General features: G+C 45.5%; 1 protein-coding gene across 1 annotated transcript; it reads left to right on the forward strand.

Annotated features, from left to right (window-relative positions):
- Positions 1-4,125: 4,125 nt before the first annotated feature.
- EDA2R (ectodysplasin A2 receptor) lies at positions 4,126-20,358 on the forward strand. Its single transcript, XM_035114171.2, has 9 exons — positions 4,126-4,263; positions 5,779-5,902; positions 7,566-7,676; positions 8,868-9,046; positions 10,930-11,015; positions 12,064-12,228; positions 13,772-13,918; positions 15,626-16,137; positions 19,116-20,358. The coding sequence occupies exons 2-9, from the start codon at positions 5,855-5,857 to the stop codon at positions 19,170-19,172; spliced, it is 1,305 nt and encodes a 434-aa protein (XP_034970062.2). The 5' UTR covers positions 4,126-4,263; positions 5,779-5,854; the 3' UTR covers positions 19,173-20,358.
- Positions 20,359-21,130: the final 772 nt, after the last annotated feature.

A 21,130-nucleotide genomic window follows, 5' to 3' on the forward strand; every position in this document is an offset into this window, starting at 1 on the left:
CAAGAGACTAATTTACAACACAAGTGTGAGAAAGCACAGTTAAAGTGGCAAGAAACCAGTGATTTCTTTTGCAGAATGTCTCATCCTAGCAATCTCTTCTCATTCCTGTTGTTCCTTCACCATTGCTCTGCACTTGTCTGGAACAGAATAGGTTCCCCACCCCCTGGTGTGCAACAGGATCACTCATTTTTAGGGGTATCATTCCTGATCCTCTGCAAGGGGCAGTTGTATTGATGTTCTTCTTTACAGTCATCTGCTGGAATGTTGCAGGTAGGAAGTGGAAGGCAAAGTGCTGACAATCATTAACAAAACTGTTGGAGTCACATTTCTGTTTACAGCAGCTCATGCCTTACAGCAAACTTTCCTAGATTTAAATGAAATCACAAACAGTTCCTAAACAAACAAGGGTCAAGGCAGCCCTCGGTGATGAAAGCCAGCTCCCCTTTTGCTTCTGAAAGTGCATTGCAATAAATAAACAAATCAGTAGACAGGATGCTGAAACATCCAGGGTTTGGGGTGCAGTGGAGAGGGACAGAATCCCCAACATTTAGATAGGAGGTGGTTATTTTGGCCCAAGGCTGTCTATTTGAGGTGCTGGTCCTTGGTGGCAAAGTGTAATCTCTCCTTACTATGTTCCATCTCCTCCCTAACAGCCAACAAGGGTTTCTGAAAAACACACTCGAAAAAGTAGACGCACTCAGGGAGGTTATTATGGGCTGTGATATGAAGTGCCAGGTGCCAAGGTGGAGTGGAAACGGTAAGGAAGGTGCCACTAAGCAATGTTCCTGCAACTCCTGCTGGCCGAGCTAGTGAGGGTTAATTGACCTTTGGAGATCATGCAAGCAAAGTGTTTACTTGTTTTACCGAGATGCATTAATGCATATTGTTGTATCGATTATATGCAAGTCACACAGCATCTTAATTATGGAGTCCATAATCTGGAAAATAACTGAATCAGATCATGCTCCAGTTAGGGATTGCTCAACCCCTAAATTCTAAGTATTCCTTGGTTCCTTTCCAAAGTTGTTTTGAGCGCTCTCTTTATTATACACACATGGGGGAGAGGACTGCTAGAGGAACAGGTTTTCTGCTTAAGATTTATAGGTTAAGGTTCTTCTATTGTAAATATTCTTATTTTTGATTAGAGTAATTCAAACCCTCACCCTCCTCTGCTTTGTGGAACTAATGGAACTCCACAGTCCTCAATAAATGACTTCCAGTTTTGCTCACAACTATCTTGCCTCTATGTTTTCTCCTTTGTCCTTTCAAAGTGGGTCGGTTTTACCATTAAAACAAAATCCAGGCATTTGTCAGACAATGGGATGCAAATTGTCATTCAGCTGATGCAACACCAATGACATCCACAGGATACAGAAGGACAGTTGCATCAGCATCTGGATTTTGAAGGGGCAAGATCTCATAAGAGATGAAGTCACCCTCTTCGCAGGGGCAGCTGTGTCATGGATCCCTGACATTTGCCAGAATGTCAGGCCCTGGGGAGGGGCGGCGGCAAATGGAGCTTTTCCATTCCTTATCAGTTCATTTACTCACTCACCTATCTACAGCATGAGCAAAACTGCCTTTGCTGCTCTGTATACTGATAGCATAGAGATTCACTGTCTTGACACACACTGTCTGCTTTCCTAGCTTGGTTATTTTCTGTTAGGGATTTATTTCATAAAATTCATACACCACTCCGTTGCAAAACAAACAAACAAACCCAAAAACCTTCAAAGCAGATTACAAAAAGAATAAAACAATGAAATTATCAGTAAAAAAATAGTTAAAAGCAACTATTTAAAACATTCAGAAAATAATTAAAATGAATCATAAGCTAAAAATTGGATCATAACACTTGTCAACATTCTACAGATCTGGGCAGGCTTGCCTAAACAGAAATGGAAAGAGTACAGTGGAGGTGTCTGCCTGATGACAATGGGCAAGGAGTTCGAAAGTTGTAGGTGCTGCTGTGCAAAACTATTACTGTTTTACAAGTGCATAATGAGTATTATGTGGCACCTGTAAGAGTGTATTGCTAGAGGAATCTTCCTGTGTGGAAGTCATGCCTGTCCACTGCATATATCAATAGCTAGCAGGTAAGCTAAAGTGTGAGGATGGGAATTCCTCTGATGCAGGAGCCCTGAAGTTGGCACTGCTGCCAATGACTTTGGGAGAGGTACACCTACGGTAGCTGAATTTCCTAGCACCGCTGCAATGGAAAGCCTCAATAACTTTGGAACTGCTGATCAGAAATTCACTAGGCTAATGCAAGGATCTGCTCCAGAACAAGCCAAAATAAAGCACACCGGCATTTTTCACCAAATTTGGAAAGAAATATACGACTGGGTAGGGTGGTGGTGATGGAAGGGATCAAAGTGTCAATTTTCAGCAAATGTTCAAATGGTCCTAGAATAATGAGCAGAGGAAAGAGTGCCACAAGTTGGTTCAATGGAACCTCCAGGGTCAGTGACAGTATACCACTGAATGTGCTGGGAACTCGGGGAACAACTGTGGGAAAGGGCTATGGCCCTGATTTCCCTGGCAGCATCTGGTTGACAACTGCCAGAGTTGGGAGAGGGGACCAGGGTGGCCTTTGAGTCTTTTCAGCCAAACTTTGAATATTAGAAGATTCAGAGACAGTTAAAAGAAAGGACTTTATGTAGTGCAGAGTTAAATTATGGAATTCCCTCCTGCAGGAGGCAGTGATGGCCACCAACTTGGGTGGCTTTAAAAGAACATTTGACAAATTCATGGAGGACAAGGTTACTAGCCTCTATAGCCAGCCACTATGACTGGAGGCAGCAATGCTTCTGAATACCAGTTATGGAAACCACAGAAGGGCAGAGTGTGTGCTTGACCTTGGGTCCTGCTTGTGGGTTCCCCATTGTGGCATGTTAGACTACTATGAGAGCAGGATTCTGGGACTAGGTGGATCCAGCAGGCTTAGTCCTTTGCCCAAAGTCCAGCTCTATCAGGCACCTCCTGCCCCTGAACTGTGCCAGCATTTTGTCATTACACAATGTATAGACTGAGAATGTAAGCCTGTGGTGTTAGGAACTGTCTTGTTTAGATAGGGATGCAGGTGGTGCTGTGGTCTAAACCAGTGTTTCCCAACCTTGTGCCTCCAGCTGTTTTCAGACTACAATTCCCATCATTCCTGACCACTGGTCTTGCTAGCTAGGGATGATGGGAATTGTAGTCTCAAAACATCTGGAGGCACAAGTTTGGGAAACACTGGTCTAAACCACTGAGCCTCTTGGGCTTGCCAATCAGAAGGTTGGTGGTTCAAATCTACGTGACAGGGTAAGCTCCCGTTGCTCTGCCCTAGCTCCTGCAAATTAGAAGTTTGAAAGCATGCCAGTGCAAGTAGATAAATAGGTACCACTGTGGTGGGAAGGTGAACGGTGTTTCCATGCGCTCTGGTTTCCGTCACGGTGTCCCGTTGCTCCAGAAGCAATTTAGTCATGCTGGCCACATGACCCAGAAAGCTGTCTGTGGACAAATGCTGGCTCCCTTGGCCTGAAAGCAAGATGAGCGCTGCAACCCCATTGTCGCCTTTGACTGGACTTAATTGTCCTTTACCTTTTTTTTTTTTACTTTGTTTAGATGGTATGCAAACCGCTATTGGAGACTTTTTGGCTGAACAGCAGGGGCAAAATCCTCTAAACAAACAAACAAACAAACAAACACCTGGCAGGCAGACGTTCAACGTGTTATGCACTTGTTGAATTTATGTCTGCACGCCATTAGCTGTTAATGGAGTAGAAGCCCTGATGTTTGCCTCGCTCTCCGTCCGCTGCCTGCCCTGCCCTGCCCTGCCCTGCCCTCCTCTCTGTCGGCTTCGAACTCGACGGTCCCATAAATAATAATAAAGAACTAAGCGAGCGTATCCTTCCATTGCGTGCACGGTAAACTACGGGAAGCTCAATCTGCATAGCGGCTTAGACGACAGCCAATGGGAGAGCGGCTTCTCTCATCTCGCCTCTTCGCCTTCCATTGACGGGTCGGTAAGCCTCACCCCTCGGGAAGCTCAATCTGTATAGCGGCTCAGCCGCCAGCCAATGGGAGAGCGGGCTCTCTCTATTTGTCTCTCCGCCGCGGGATGCAGCAGTCAGGAGGCATAGCCTTCGCTGGTGTTCAGGTAAACGTTCAGCCTGACAGGTGTGCGCCTCCTGGGGAACTGCGCCGCGCCACCTTCCGTCTCTGCCTTGGTCGGTTCGGTTTGACTCCAAGGGCTGGCTCGCTCGTCCTGCGTGTCCCCAGGTAATTAGGTTCGGAGGGCGCCCGCGGGTTTACCGAACGTGTACACGGTGCTCTGGCTCGCTGAGGCCCCGTCGGGCATGTCTAGGCATATCGCCACAGGCCGCCTGTCTTGGCGTGGGAAAGAGAGACGGGAGCTTTTGGCTTTCTCGGTTTCTAGACGGGGAAAACAAGTTAAGCAGAAAAAGTATGGGGGGGGTGTGGAGTTGCGGGCAGACAGGAACTGCTTTCATAGAATCATAGAAATGAACAGTTCGAAGGGACCCAAAGACCATATAGACAACGCCGTGCAATGCAGTAAAGAAAAGAAGGAAGGAGCCCTCTCAGCCTCCCTCGCTTTTAAAGAAATGCATCCCACCCCCGCCTCCTAAAGCTGGGAGCCCGGCCAGGCTTCTTCGGGAATCGAGCCCTGCGCTACAGGCTTGGAGGGCAGCCAGGCGAAGGGAAGATGAACCGCGTCCACGTGGACTCCCAGAGGCTGGGCTGCTGGGCAAGCCCGGACTTGCAGCGTCGAGTCAGTGGAGGAGAGGGGCTTAATCCTTAATTCCAGGGAACTTCTTGGCTTTCTGGCTCTTTGAATTCGACAGGTCGGATCCTGGAATGACAGGTGGTGGGGTTTAGTTGACAACATAAGCGCTCATCTCGATTTTGGAAGCCACGGAAGCAGAGCCAAGAACTGTTACTTTTAGAATCAACCAATTTTAGTGATTGCAAGTTTTTAAAAACTGTTTTAAATATTTTTTGAAACATAACTTTTATTGACGTTTTAAAATTATTAGAAAGGGAAAATAGAGAGATGATACCAGAAAAAGCATGATGTAGCATCAAGGGTTTTTTTTACTACACTCTTTGGAAACTTAAAGTTTATGGAATCCCCGTTCCCCCGCCCCCCAACAAAAAATTAGGCTGTCTGCCAAACACTTTGAGTACCAATATTCCAAATTAATACTGCATTTTCCTGTTGTGACCTACCCTAGGACCGAGGGTGAAGGGTGGATAATAAATTAGTAATAATAACAGCATGTCACAGGAACAATATAAGATACGGTAAATCCTCAAGGCCATGATTGTAATACTAGATAGATAGATAGATAGATACCGGTAGTGATTGAGAACTAATCTGCAGTAATAGGTGTGATTTTATTTAAACTGTGATCTTCACCTAAATTTAAAAAAATGCAACCAATGCATGCTTTGCACCTTCCTGGCTTGCTAACTAATTTTTTTAAATGTATTTTTATTAAAGATTTCTTGGTTTAGAAAAGTATGTGCAATGTCTCTTTTCAAGTTACATTTTCTACAGATCAGTTTTATTTGTTGAGACTTGCTAACTAAAATTTGAGCAGGGATTAAGAATGGCACAGCTATTTGTGATGCTGAAGGTTGTTTGTCACAACAAAGTTGCTTTGTATCTCAAGGTGCGAGAGACTTTTTTTGGGGGGGGGGAATCACCCTGTCTGGGGAAAACCTTAATTCTTAATTCTCCCCCCACTCTTTCCCCTTTTTGTTCTTTCATAGTTTAGATCCTAAGGAACAAAGTTCACAAGGGCACCTGGCCAGCTACATTTCTGACTGAGGAGCTGCTGAGTTGGAGATGAAGAAGGAAGCATGGTTGATGCTTATGGTGGCGTTTGTTACCAATGTAGGAATCTTCTCCATTGTCATCTGCTCCTTTGCATAAAATTTTCTTGCGCTGTCAAGCTGAGGGGGGGGCAAGTGTTGGGGGATTATATCTAAATCTTCATTGTGGGAGTTACAGAGCACAGCCTGTAATGATTAGAGAAATTCATAAGAGCTAAAGCCAGCAGTGGGCTAGAATACCGTTTCAGAGGTGATAAGCTCCTGAACAGCCAAAATAAAGTTGTGGTGCTATAATCTCCTCCCCCCCCCCAAAAAAAAACCAACTCTGGGAATAAGTCCCATTTAAACACAGTGGAACTCACTTCTGAATGGACATGAATTGGATTGCACTGCAAATGTATTAAACATGTACTAGGAGGACGATGGGGATGAGCATGTTTATATCCCATATTTTCCTCCTAAGGAGCTCAAGGAGGAGTACATGATACTCCCTGTCCCCTCATTTATTCCTCTTATCCCAAGCCTTTGGTTTGTTATCATGCCATCTATTTTTAAACATTAAACCACTCTGTGATCCTCTGATGGAGGAGAGCAGTATATAAATTTCATATCCTCACAACAGCCCTGCAGTGTAAGTTAGGCTCAGAGGCAATGTCAACCCAGGGTGTGGCGGCCATGGAAAAGGGAAACATCATTACAAAAGGCCATGAAAAAAAGGAAAACTTCCAGTATCACAAATCTTATACAAATATACTGTGGGATCACAGTTGCCTCACCTAAAAAGGATGTGGTAGAGATGGAAGAGGTTCAAAAAAAGGGCAACCAAAATGATCAAGGGGATGGAGCGACTCCTCTAGGAGGAAAGGTGGCTGTGTTTGGGACATTTCAGTTTGGAGAAAAGGCAAGTAAGAGGGGACATGATCGAAGTTTATAAAATGGTACATGGCATGGAGAAAGTGGATGGATAAATGTTCTCCCCCATAGCGCTAGAAGTCGCGAGCATCCAATGAAGCTGAATGTTGGAAGATTCAGGACAGATAAAAGGAAGTCCCTTTTCATTCAGTGCATAGTGAAACTATGGAACTCAGTCCCCTTGGAGCCAGTGGTGGCCACAAACTTGGATGGTTTTAAAAGAGGATTAGTCAAACTTCTGGAGGGAGAAGACTATCGGTGGTTAATGGCATGATGGTTCTGCTCTGCCACCACATCTGGAGGCAGCAATGCTTCTGAATGCCAGTTGATGGAAGCCACAGGAGGAGGAAGGGCTCGTGCTCATTTCCTGCTTGTGGGCTTCCCATTTGGGCATCTGGTTGGCCACTGAGGACCGAATGCTGGACTAGAGTCATGGCCTGATCCAGCAGGGCTCTTCTTATGCACTTAATGAGCAGGGTGCTCTTGAAGGCAGGACATGTATAAAGTGCCCCTTTTGCAGGTCTTCAAATACAGTAACTAATATTCAGAAGTACCATGGCTGTGGGTTTCCATCATTATGCACCAAGAGGTGTCTCTTGCAGTGATTTGGAAGTTTGTGTGTGCAACAGGTTCAAGCAGAGGCACTTTGGGAGTTTAGGAAGTTAAGCCCTAAGAAAAAAGGACTGTTGTACTGGTTTTGGTTTGCTCAGTTTGCTGTACAATCATCCAGGTCCCTGGGAAAGATCACAACCTTAAGCTAAGGACAGATGCAAGTTAATGCAGACCTTAAGAGGCTCTTTTCCTTCTGACAGATACCACAGTTGCCTGCCAACCCACTCGAATGCCAACAGAGCGAGTTCCTGGACGACCAGGGGAAATGCAGCCCTTGTATCAAATGTGGTCCTGGAATGGAGCTTTCCAAGGTAATCCGAAGCTGTTCAGAGCTGCCAATAATACCTTCTGGGCTTGGCCCCCTCCGCTGTGGGCAGCAGCATAGTGTGGGTTGCCAGCACCTGGGTCAGGCAGGTTGGCGCTGGCGCCAGAATGCTCCCTCCCACTGGAGCCAAGTGGGGCTGCGCTGTACCACCTGCCCACAAAAGATGGAGCCCAGCCCCCCACTGGCCTGAGCTGCTCTGCCACCTTCACCAGGGCAGGGCAGGGCAGGGATCCCTGTGGGAGCGCCTGATTGCACCCCCTCAGAATTTTGTGTCTGGGACCATGCTCCACCCCCCCCACATTATGCCACTGGCTGTGGGATGCAGGTGGGAGATTCCTGGTGTAGAAGATTTTTTTTCAATGGATCCCTCCAGTTACGATATGGGAGACAGCTCTTATTTGATTGGCATATGAACAGCTGCTGGGATCCCACATAAGTGGAGTCCACAGATCTATAAACCACACAGGCTTATACAAAGGCATTCCCTCACCTTAGCTTTGCAAAAGGGTAGAAATTGTTCCTAGAGGAGATGTAGGTCTGCATTATCAGAGCTGCATTCAGCAGGAAGAACAAAGTTTCTACTTTCTATTACTGGTGTATTTATTCATTTATTTATTTACATTTGTATCCCACCTCTTTTCCAAGGAGCCCAAGGTGGTTTACATACAGTACTACCTCTCCCCATTTAATCCTCGTAACAATGCGTTGAGGTAGCATAGTCTGGGAGGCAGTGACTAGCTCCCAAGGTCACTCAGTGAGCTTCCAGGCTGAGGTGGCATTTGAACCCTGGTGTCCCAGTTCCTAGTCTGGCACTCTAACCAGTATGCCATACCAGTTCAGGTAGAAGACCCCTAACGGATGCAATGAATTCCCATCTATTTACAAACTGTGTTTAACCGTACAATTTACATTATATAAGTATAAAACTTTTCTTGGATAGCAGTAGGTACATGCATGGGGAATGCTTGTTATATGCATTTTAGAAACTGGTAGTTAAGAAGAAGGAAAAAAAACTTAGAAAAGGATGCTGAACCTTCTGCCTGTGGCATTTCATCTGGGATGGCTCTTTTTTTGTGTGTGTGTGGGGGGGGACAGTCTCAGGCTGCAGCTATCCAGTGCTGGATTTGCACATACGGATGGAGCTATAGTCAATGGCTTTGTTCATGTGTCTCGACAGGAGTGTGGTTATGGTGAAGGGAGAGATGCCCAGTGCATTTCATGCCAGCCCAGGAGATTCAAGGACAGCTGGGGCCACCATGGCTGCAAGCTCTGCCTCTCATGCAGTCTCATCAACCGGATCCAGAAATCCAACTGCACCACCACCTTGGATGCAGTCTGTGGAGAGTGTTTCCCTGGGTATGTACAAGGTGAACTCCAACAGTAACGGATTAGCCCTAGGATGGAAGATTTATTACACCCTGGTTTAGAAAGAGTTAATCCACCTCCAGCTTAACTGACAGCGCATCTTTAGGAGGCGGGATGGTGCCCAGTTTAAAAAGGAGGGAATAACCATTTTGGCAGTTGGAAGAGGGAGAGTGGGAGTGTGGTGACAAAGAGGGAAGAAGAAGGGTGTGGGGCCAGGATAGTGGTGGTTTAGGTTAGGCTTAGGATAACTTGAAGTTAAAGTCTGACAGAGTTGATGTATGACTGTAACTAAGCTTGTAAACTTATGCATCGTTAAGAAAAGAAAAACCTATGTTCTCAAGAAAATAAAATTCATCTTCATTTTGTGCCAAAGAGTATTGTCTTGGTTATTCCAGCAGCATATTAAAACTCACAGAGGTAGAGACTCAAAAAAGGGCAAAACTTACCTAAGGAAAAGGGGACAGTTTGTGTCCTAGAGTCACACAGGAAAGGGCAGTATGGTGAAAACCTAGAGTGCCACAAGTTTGCCAGGGTGATATGGCAGACTGATACAGTGGGGATCTGAGTTGAGGGAGTCCGTATTCTGTAGGCAAGAGGTTGTTCATTCAAATAGCCCTGAGTGTTTGTGAGATCAGGCCATGAAAGCTGGAATTAAACTCTCTTTACTGAGAAGCCCAGAGCTGAGGGGTTTATTTTAAGGCGTAAGGAATTGAGTGGGGATTGCTTTACCCCTGTGCCCTTTCATCTCATAATCTATTGGCAACATCAGCGAGGGGGTTTGTCGCACCAACAGCAACACAGGACCTGCGGAATTGGCCAGGGCCGGCTCTAGGCCCACTCTCGGTGGCGCAGGGCGCCAGGCCACCAGGGGCGCCGCTGCGCCCGCTGAGAGGTGCGGCTGAGGCTGCCCCAGACGCGCCTCCGCTGTTCAGCAGCTTCAGGCCGCTCTCCGGAGGCGTGCGGGCCTGGGGCCGCCTCTGCCGCGTTCAGGGGCGTCGCAACAGGGGGTGGGCAGCACCCCCTGGCCCAGGGCCGGCCCTACGGCAGGCTGGGTGGCACAGTGCAGCTGCGCCCACAGCAGCCCCCCTGCGCGCGGCGCCCGCCGCGCTGGGAAACGGAGCAGGGGGGGCGCCGGAGGGATCCGGCACGCCAGGGCACCGGGCATGCTTAAGATGGCACTGGAATTGGCACTCTTACAAGTGCCATGTACTACCCATTCCACATTTGTAAGAATTCAATCTTGTAGTGCGGCAGCACCTACACTGGAACTCCCTGCCTGTTGACATCAGGCAGATACCTTCACTGTACTCTGTTCAGCAGCTGCTGAAAACATTTTTGTTTAGGCAAAATTTCCAGATGCTTAAAAAGTTGTTGTCTGTTTTAAACTAATGGTGGTGGTTGGTTTTTTTTTTGTTAGTTGCTTATTTTTATCTTCTAAATGTTTGAAAGAGTTGGGTTTTTTTGAAGATAATTATATCGTTCTCTTCGTGAACTGCTTTGAGGTGGTTGTTTTTTCCAGTCAAGCAGTGTATAAACTTTATGAAATAAATAAAATTTTCTCATCAGAGTGGCTCTTTCCACTGGTTTGTGTTTTGGTGCAACTGAACATGAACTGGGTGCATGGTGAAACATTCATCCAATTGATTCACCGAGCATTGGATGTAGTAATTGTGCATTGGGAACAATTTGAGTGCATGGATTGGTCCTTAGCACTGCAGTGTTGAGGGACACAGAGAGCCAGTGTTGGTACTTAAACAACAGCAATGGAGGCTTTGAGCTAATGATCACTGCACAGAGCATCCTCTGTCGCTCAGGTTCTTTTGGTACATATGGCTCTCATAATTTGTCTGCTCCATTTTTCTTCCTCTTGACAGTTTCTACAGGAAAACTCAAATTGGAGGGTTCCAGGATCAGGAATGCATCCCTTGCACAAGGCAGACCCCCTCTTCTGAGCTACAGTGTAAGTACCTGCTAGGTCTTTTGCCCATCTGTTTCCCCCGACTGAGATTGCAATTTCGTCATGCCACTTCATTCTAGAACTGTTTCAACTGCGACAGTGAGAAAAAAGTGCTTTAAAAGAAAAAAGTCCCATACTAAAGGGGGGGGCATAAGATTCTACAATCTGTATCAATTTATGCACATATTTCAAATTTCACATTTTGCATAACTTATTCTGCTGGTCAAGCAAAGAAGTCACTGAAGTTTCACTGACACTATAAATCATGCCCCTGGAAACCCAACTCAAACCACTACCCTCTCGCATCTCTACCAAGCTTTGGATATGGCAAGCTATTTTTGCTACGTACATCCAAGACCACAGTTTCTACTTGTGTAAAATTCTCACAGAGTTGCTTTAGAAGCCCTATCTATTTTCATGTTATTTGTTGTATTTCTATATCCCATCTTTTTCTCCAAAGAGCTCAAGGTGTCGTATAGACAGTTCTCACCCCTCCTTATTAAATCCCCACCACAGCCCTGTGAGGTAGTTTAGTCTGAGAAGCAGTGACTGACCCCAATGTCACACCCAGTCAGTTTCATGACCAAGTGTGAGATATGGCCAGGTCCTAGTCTGACACTCTAATCACTACACCACACAGTACATTGCACTTTATCAGGCCCTAACTCTCCCTTGTCCCCTTCAGTGCAGGGAGTTCCATAGATGGAGCTTGGAGCTTTTAGCAGCTGTTGACCCATAGAAGCAACACATGTCCTCACTGAAAGGGTTTTTTGCCGCCTCCTCCTCATGCCTGCAAATTTATGCACCCTGGAGTAAAGAAGCTCATTTCCTGCCGGGTGGCCCTGCCAAGTCCTTCTAAGTTTGTTTTCCGCAAACCTTCTGAGATGGAGGGCTGCAACGAATTTCAGTTTTGCAATCTGAAATTGCTTACTGAAATTGCTTACCAGCCAATATGCTTACTGAAGGGCAGCTACCGGTAATAACTGGGATCTGTGACCTTACTAATGTGCAAACTGAAGCATCTGTTCATTCCTCACTGATGTGTCTGCAGGCCGCTCCAGAGTGAGCCTAGTGACTGTGGAGGATCCCACAGCCCCTGCTCAGGACCTGGTCTTTGTGGTGCTGACCATCGGCGCTCTCGTCATCATTGGGTTGGCACTGCTGACCGTCTCCATCCTCTACTGCCAACGGTTCTGGAAGAGCCAATGCGAGCATGGTGAGTCAGTCCTGTGCAGAAACTCTTTCTCCCTTCTTCTGAATACCCAGGAGGGTGGGGAGGGTCCCCTTGTGCTCAGGTCCTGCTTGTGGGCTTCCTTTTAGGGGCATCTTGTTGGCCACTGTGAAACAGGATGCTGGGTAAGATGTGGTTCCCTGGTCCTGCTGAGAGGTCTGGGTCTCTCACCTCTCAAGAGTTTTCTTCACTTCTACAGAATATGTTTTGTTGCTTTCTCCACCTCCTTTGGTATTTCTTGCTGTTGGCAACACCCTTCTCCACTTTTCTGCACCATCCTAGACAGCCCCATAATTGTGTCTCTTACCCCAGGGCTCTTTAAGCTTCCTAAGTGTGGTGTGAGCAGGCAGAATGTAGAGTAGCTAGCAGGCTAGTGGGACCCAGAGGACCTACTCTTTGCACATCCCCTCTGGATGCTTGGTACAAGTTACTGCTGTTTGGCCTCAGTTTCCACATTTGCAAAAATGGGCATAATAGGCACATATCTCGTTGGGCTGTTGTAAAAATGAAAATGTTAATTGTGAAGTGCTTTCTATAGTTCGAGCAGTGCGTTTCTTATTATGTAATAATAACTGAGCTGTAATAAAAGACAGGTGCTAGATTGTCCTCCGTTACATATGTCCTTACTTTATAATAGGTAATCCCTAATCACAATAATAACTGGACTGGTTCTTTTCCTTTTTTTTGACAAGCTCTGTGGATAGTCAGAATGTGTGGTCAGGTGGGATTAGTAAAACATGCATTTGTTTTAATTACTGAATTTTTATCCCACCCTTTTCTCCATGGAGCTTAAGGTGGCACATGCAGTTCTCTTTCCTCCTCACTTAATCCAACAATCCTGTGAGGTAGGTTAGACACAGAGACAGCAATTGGACCCAAAGTCTCACCCAACGGCCTTCACATGGCTGAGTGGGGATTCAAACCTAGATCTCCCAAAAGTCCTAGCCCAGTGCTGTATCCACTACAGTCCACTGACTTACATCATGGTGATATAGTCAAGGTAAACAAGTAAAGGTAAAGGACTCCTGGATGGTTAAGTCCAGCTAAAGGTGACAATGAGTTGTGGTGCTCACCTTGCTTCAGGTCGAGGGAGCTGGCGTTTCTCCACAGACAGCTTTCTGGGTCATGTGGCCACCATGACTAAACTGCTTCTGGGCCAACGGAACACCCTGACGGAAACCAGAGCGCATAGAAATGCCATTTACCTTCCTGCCACAGCATTAGCTATTTATCTACTTGCACTGGCGTGGTTTCCAACTGCTAGGTTGGCAGGAGCTGGGACAGAGCAAAGGGAGCTCACCCCGTCATGCGGATTTGAACCGCCGACCTTCTGATCAGCAAGCCCAAGAGGCTCAGTGGTTTAACCCACAGCGTCACCCGCTGTCCCTGGCTATGTAGTATCAGTTTCTCAGTGTATGAAGAGTTACTTGCAAGGCTGATATTCCTGTTGTTATTATTCCTTACATCACCGATGACTAGGTGTGTGTATTGACAGTGTTTTTCCTCTGTATCTTTTTTATCTTTCAAGTGTTCCTGAGAAGTCAGGATTTCTCTGACCAGCGGGTGACATTTCAAGATTCTGCCATGCCTGCTGGCTTCCCTTGCCATGAGTTGCTGTCCAACTCCTGCTCTGTAGCCATCAAGAGTTTGAGCCCTTGCCAAAGGCCACAGGAAGGTAATGCTCTAATGGTGATGCTCTGAGACTCAGAGGGGGTGGATGGTGAAGGAATTGTGGTTTCTCCATCTCTCTCTCTCTCTCTCTCTCTCTCTCTCTCTCTCTCTCTCTCTCTCTCTCTCTCTCTCTCCCCATCCCCGCTTCTTTAAGCAGTATAGTTCATGTATCCATATACTTAAGATCTTATTCAAACGCAGGAGTCTAGCATGCCTAACAATAGAACTTTCGGACATCCAATGAAGCTGAATGTTTGAAGATTCAGGACAGATAAAAGAAAAGGGGCTTCTTCTACACAGTTAAACTTTGGAACTCCCTGCCACAGAAGGCAATGGTGGCCACCAACCACCATTGAATGGTTTAAAAAGAGGATTGGACAAATTCATGGAGGAGGAGAAGGCTATCAATGGCTACTAGCCATGATGTCTGTGCTCTGCCGCCACAGTTGCAGGCAGCAGTGCTTCTGAATGCCAGTTGCTGGAATCTGCAGGAGAGGAAAGGCTTCTTGTGCTCAGGACCTGCTTGTGAGTTTCTCTTTGGGGCATCCACTGTGAGGACAGGACACTGGACTAGATGGGCCAGTGGCTTGATCCAGCTGGACTCTTATGACCAAAAGATAGGCAGGATCACGAGGGTAAGATGCAAATGACAGCCTGTGAGAGAAGCCAACAGTAATTGGGTTCTTAGTTTAGAACAGGGGTGCACAACCTGCGGCCCTCGAGATGTTGTTGGACTACACCTACCATCATCCCTGATCACATTCTATGCTGGCTGGGGCTGATGGGAGTTGTAGTCCAGAAAAATAGGGGGGTGCAGTTTATGTACCCCTGGATTAGAAGAAGCTCAAGGAAAGGGAGGCATGATCAGGAAGACCCATTGCTTTGGATAGCTTTTTTCTTTTTTTTCATTTGCAAAGGTGCAGATGAGACTATTGCCAATTTGGGAAGGCAGAGGGAAAATCCATTGGTGTCGGGAGGAGGAATTAGCTACATAGAGATCCATGAGGTGATTTGCCTTCTCTTCCCTTTCCTGGGAGACCAGGGAGAGGTGGCTGTAGGAAACCTGTACATTGACAGATTTGCAGAAGGGGGTGGGGGGGATCCAAATTTCAACAGCATGTATGAAAGCCATATTCAAATACCTGAAGAGCTGTCAGTTGGAAGATGGAGCAAACTTATTTCTTCTTGTCTGGAGGAGAGGACCCAAACCAATGGATTCAAATTACAAGAAAGGAGATTCTGCCTAAACACCAGGAAGAATTTTCTGAGGGCAAGAGCCATTTGACAATGGAATGGACACCCTTGGAAGGTGGTGGACTGTCCTTCCTTGGATTCCCCCCCCCCCAAAAAAAATATCATTTTTATTGATTTCCCACCATATCCATACTACATAGTTTACATTACTTACATTCTTGTTTCCATATTTTACATCCCCACTTACTTTTCTTGTTTTTCGTACTCTTTCCACAATTTTTCTTGTTCTTCAAAACTGACTTCCATTCTTCTTTTAGCTGTCTTCTTCCTTGGATGTTTTTTAAGTGGAAGTTGGGTGGCCCTCTGTCAGGGAATCTTTAGCTGTGATTCCTGCATTGCTGGAAAAAATGGGACTACATGAGCCTTGGGTGTCCCAACCTTACAGTTCTATAATTCTAAACAACATCTTGGTCCATATTCTTAAATTGTCTCTTTCCCCCTTCCTTGATTTTTAAAGGTCTGGCTGAAGCTGTCCACTTTGCCTCAAGAGTTCCTGGGGTTCACTTGCCCTTCCAGGAGCCCGACCGGGACTCGGCTCAGCTGATTCTTGCCAGCTCCCAAGCTCCTCTGGCCAGGTGCCTTGTGGAGAACCAGCAGCTTATCAGGGACTCTGGCTACAGCGACTGTTCCTTCACAGACCTTGGACAGGACTGTGGTGCAGCCCCCAGTGGCTCTCCTGTGGCCACTGTCGCCTCATGTGCCACGGAGAGGCTACACCACTGGCCTCACACCCCCGTGGAGTGTACAGAGCTGGACCTGCAGAACCTCTCCACCCAAGCTGACATCCTGGCCACCATAAGAGAAGAGAATCACCGTGGGGAAGGGGCTGCTCAAGCAGGGAGCAGAAGTTGGCTGGAGCTGAACCCCAGAACTCCTGGATGTCCTGCCTGCCCAGCAGCAGAGGCTTGGCTCTCTCCTGAATCTTTTTCGTCCTTCCGAAACCCTACAGTTGAAAGCAGGGAGCAGCCGGTTAGTCACTCAACTTTCTCTGCCCTTGAGCAAAAAACTATAGAAGGGAAAATAAGGGGCTGCCCTTTTTTATTATTACTGGTATTATTCTGGCTGTTTTGATGTGCCCATTTCCATAGGCCACCTGACTGTAAAAAAGTGAAATTGTTTACGAAAAGAATAAAAGAGAGATTACTGGTAAATGCAGTTTAAAAATAATATGGAAAATAATTATGATAAAATGAAATCCAGATTAAAGCTCATCTTGGCATTCTGCACGTCAGGGTAGGCTTGTCTAAACAAAATTGTTTCTAGTAGTGCCTGCTTGATGTCAATAGGCAGGGAGTTCCGAAGTGTACGTGTTGGCACACAAAAGGAAAGATTTCTTGCAAATGCAGAGGAGTATTATGTGGCACCTGTAACAGTTCTGGTTCTGCAAATGGCAGTGGCTGAGTGGGTGAATGAGTGAAATCTTTATTGCTAAAAGCTATAAGCCGTCACAATTGGGCACAATGTGTAGGATACAAATAATTAATTTAAAACTGAACAGCAGCAACAGCAAAGCAAACATACAATAACGCAAAAATCACATTTGCATATGTGCACTCTACTTCTCACACTGCCCCTTATGATACTTGTATTGGTGCTAAGCTCTCAATTTACTTGCAGCCGAGGCAAATTTTGCAACCTGTGCAGTCATAAATATGTTATTGCCAGCCAGCCAAATAGATATTTGCTCAAGGGGAGGTCGGTTGGAGAGAGAGCAAAGGATGTAATCGAGGAATTTTTTTCTAGGGAATTTATATAAAGAGCATCATAACAAATAGTGTTGAATGTCCTCCACATCTCCCGACTCACAGATGCAGAGTACACAGGGGTGTTAATAAATCTTCCCCTTAGATATGTGGAAGGCATACACTGAAAACACAAAGCTGTAAATGTTTTTCTAAGTGGTGCCAGCATGAGATTAATAAAATACAGTATTGCTCCAGCCCAAAAAATGTTTTATATATTGGATTACCAGGATGAGTATGACATCTGGGAAAGTGAATGAAGGCCCCTCCATTTAGAGACTAAGTAATTTTTTTCTTTGATGAGTTGTTTGACTCTGTTAGAGGCAAAATTGATAGGGAGTCCACATTAAACCCATAATAATGGAGAATCTTACTGACTGAGTTTGCTCAAGAGCTTCGGGGCATAGATTGCAGTTGCTCTAGGAAGCATTTTTTTAGGGAGCCTAGTATTACTCATGCTAGCCAACTTCAGCCAGTATAGAGCTACCATTACATGCACACTGGTTTGTAAGGAAATTAGCCCTGTTTCAGCTCTTAAAAAGGGGGCAGGTGTACCCTCGGGGACAATCAACAGTGATTTCAGGAAAGAGTTCTGGACTGCACCACTTCTAACGGGAGGACATTACTATATCCCCAAATCTCTGCATCATGCAATAATTGTGGCACAATCTTCTTTTGAAATACCTCAACTGTGGGGGCAACTAAACTCCCCTTCCTGACCTCTGGAAAACCGTAATAAAGAATGAATCAAGTGAGAGGATTTCAATTTAGCTGCAAGGAGGTGTGGCTTCCAGGACAGTTTTGAATTAAAACCCAAGCCCAGGTATTTATAATAGCATTGTTGTTCAATGGGTTTATTGTCCAAACTCTGTGTGGTTTTCTCTTCTTCCCCAAAATCACCACTTTAGTTTTAGAATGGTTGACTGTTAACTCGGTTGAGCGGGTGTACATGGTGTAAGGTGATTGTGGCCTTCATATAGTACTTAAATACTTCTTTGCTACTTTTCTAAAGTTGAGCTCAAAGCAAATACTGTAATGGTCCAAAGTTTATAGTCTAGGTGACTATACAGTGGAACCTCGGTTTATGAACACCTCGGTTTACGAATTTTCGGTTTACAAACGCCGCAGACCCATCTGGAACGGATTGATTCACTTTCCATTACTTTCAATGGGAAAGTTCGCTTCAGTTTATGAACGCTTCAGTTTATGAACAGACTTCCGGAACCAATTACACCCATGCTTCGGGTTAAGTACGCTTCAGGTTGAGTACTCCGCGGACCCGTCTGGAACGGATTAATCCACTTTCCATTACTTTCAATGGGAAAGTTCGCTTCAGTTTATGAATGCTTCAGTTTATGAACAGACTTCCGGAACCAATTACACCCATGCTTCGGGTTAAGTACGCTTCAGGTTGAGTACTCCGCGGACCCGTCTGGAACGGATTAATCCACTTTCCATTACTTTCAATGGGAAAGTTCGCTTCAGTTTATGAACGCTTCAATTTATGAACAGACTTCTGGAACCAATTGTGTTCATAAAGCGAGGTACCACTGTAGTTCTGTGAGTATCTCAGTCACTATACCTGTTAACGCTATGAATGTCAGTTGGTTAGGCACATACAGAAGTGTTTTGGGAGACAAGCCTGCTCCTGATTTCCCACTCCTACAGGTGCCACATGGCACCCATCCTGCTTCTGTAAGAATGGATGCTGACTAGGGACAGAGGAGAAACTTAATTTAAAGGTCAACCTGCCTGATCCACAGGTTTCAAAACTGAAACAGCCATCCTCCCAAACCTGGACTTCTCCAAAGTCTGCAGTTCTCTAGCCAAGTGATGTGTGCAAAAATGCACATTCCAGCATAAAGCATGAATAAAATTGTGCATATTGGTGAAAGTCGGGTGCAAAAATGCATTGTACTAAGAGGAAACTGTTCTGCACTAACATGTGTGTTAGTCATATACAAATGTGAATAATGGGAAGAAGTTGCACTAAAACACAGAGTTTTCCGGAGGGGCATGTGTGTGTATATACACAAACATTCAAAGAGTTGTGGAGAACTGAATTTGGAAAAAAAATAGGAAACTGAATGAAACAACAAATAATAAAAAAGATTTGCCCATCCCTAGGTACTGACAGTGATGTTGACAAGATTGCCCTGCAAGTATTTCCCACTTGCTGACTTGTTAATTTTTTTCCCTTATCAGGAGGGTGATGTTCGGAGCCTCGTAGTCAAGACTGATGATGCCACACAAGCTGATTGAAGAAGTGGGCTCCATTTGCCAGCTGGAGCAGTAGTCCAGTTGTGCTCCAATGTGACATCAGGGTCATTGTGTCACACTAGGACCTAGGAAAGACCAGGGCTGAATTCTCTCCTTGGACATCAACCCAAAGGTTCTTGAGAGCAGAAGAAGTAAGGCAAGGCCTACAAGGCCCACACAATCATTCAAGCCTGATAACTGATACAGTAACTGTTAACAGCAAACTGCTGAATCGTTGTGACTCATCTACAGGATGACTCATTCTCTCTATAAATTTGTATCCTGTTTGCAGGCAGGCCCAGTGTAGCGTCTGTGCTGTTGTTGTACAGTAATGTGTTGCTGTGAAGGTAAAGCTGAGACAGACCGAGAGTGGCTCCAGGACTTAATCAGTAGCTAAGACTATGCCTCTGTGAAGAGTCATATAGCTGCTATGAGCACTCTGTGAATGCTCTTTAGCTATACTGTTTCTGAACAAGTTTATTTTCTTCAGTAAAGTTTTATTCTGTTTATGAAGAAGACTCTGCGTTGATTAATTTACCGCTGTGTGGCAGCTCACTGGGTGACCTTGGGTGCCAGTCACTCACCCTGAGCCTAAGCTGCCACACATGGTAGTTGTGATGATTAAATGAGGAGGGGGAGAACCATGTACACTACACTGAGCTCCCTGGAGGAAAGGTGGGATAATAATAAATGATTAAGTCTCCAAAAAGGAGCACCTGCAGCAAAACGTTGTGGTGTGTAATGCTTCTATTCAGGGCTCCAACCACTTCCTCTCCCTTCAGTTTTTGTTCCCCCTCCCCCAAATACAGTCAGTCAGCAATCTCTGGCCATCGAACATGCTCAGACCACCTTGGGGAGCAGGGGAACACTTTCCCTTATGTATTTCCACCCTCCCTCCCAAAAAATATTTTAGTATGGCAGCATCTTTAGAATTCCCTGCCTACTCTTTTTGGTGCCAGCTAAAAACATTCAGGAAAGCCTGTTGAGAAATTTAGAATGTTAATGTGTTTGTAGTTTATTGCTGGTTTTAGCATTTTTGGATGTTTTATTCTGTAATATTTTTGAATGTTATTTATTTTGTAAACCACTTTGGGGCTTTTAAACCCATCAAGTGGCATATAAGTTTTAAGAAGTAAATAAGATATATTCTTTTATTTTTATGCTGTGAACTATGGGATCTTCAAATGAAGGCCAGTATTCAAATTTAATTAAATAATAAAAATAAATAAAATAGTTTTTTGTGTTTTTGCAATTCTTCAGTAAGGATAGGGGTTTGGATGTTTGTGTTTGTGTGAGAGAAGAATGGTGTGGATGGTCTCTCCCTATCTTCCCTCTGTCCTTCTCGCCACTCGACCTCCAAGACTCCTTGGTGCTGCCTCTTGCCTGGGCTCAAGGACGTCTGCCTGCTAGGGGCAGAACTAGGGTCTCCACCTCACCACTGGGCTGACTGCAAATTGTAGCATAGACACGGGGGTGGGGTGGGGTAGGGGTTCGCCCTTGTCTGCTTTTCTTTCCCCACCCAAATTGTCCTGCTACTGTTTGATGCCCTCCTCTCAGGGATGCAAAGCTGATAGGGACTTCCATTTGGTCCTTAAATTACTGACTAGGTGCTCTCAAAAGGATGCTCCTCTGCAGCCATTCAGGTGACGTGTCACTTGGTTAAATGCTTTTTTTCTATTATCTGTCAGGGATTCTTCAGCTGTGATTCCTGCATTGCAGGGTGTATATTTTAAAAAAAAATGTACTGCTTTTTTAAAATATAAATTTATAAATCTTGAAACAGATTTTGCTCCAGCTGCTGTGGTTGAGAAGAACGAGGATAGGGTTTCTGGATTCACAAGATGTTTTTCCCCATAGGACAAAGTAAATACCCATTGCAGCCTGGTGCAAATGCTGGAATGCCCGAGGCCCCTTCCATGCCTGCCTAACAGGCCACAGTTTGGAGTGCATGGATTTAAAAT

The sequence above is a fragment of the Zootoca vivipara genome, chromosome Z, assembly GCF_963506605.1.
Source record: "Zootoca vivipara chromosome Z, rZooViv1.1, whole genome shotgun sequence".
Classification (NCBI taxonomy): Eukaryota; Metazoa; Chordata; class Lepidosauria; order Squamata; family Lacertidae; genus Zootoca; species Zootoca vivipara.

Excerpts from the sequence above, each read along its gene's own strand:
- EDA2R (XM_035114171.2), top strand. The coding sequence starts at position 5,855 with ATGAAGAAGGAAGCATGGTTGATGCTTATGGTGGCGTTTGTTACCAAT. Across the intron at positions 7,677-8,867 it reads CTGGAATGGAGCTTTCCAAG|GAGTGTGGTTATGGTGAAGG; the intron begins GTAATCCGAAGC and ends GTGTCTCGACAG. Across the intron at positions 11,016-12,063 it reads CCCCTCTTCTGAGCTACAGT|GCCGCTCCAGAGTGAGCCTA; the intron begins GTAAGTACCTGC and ends ATGTGTCTGCAG.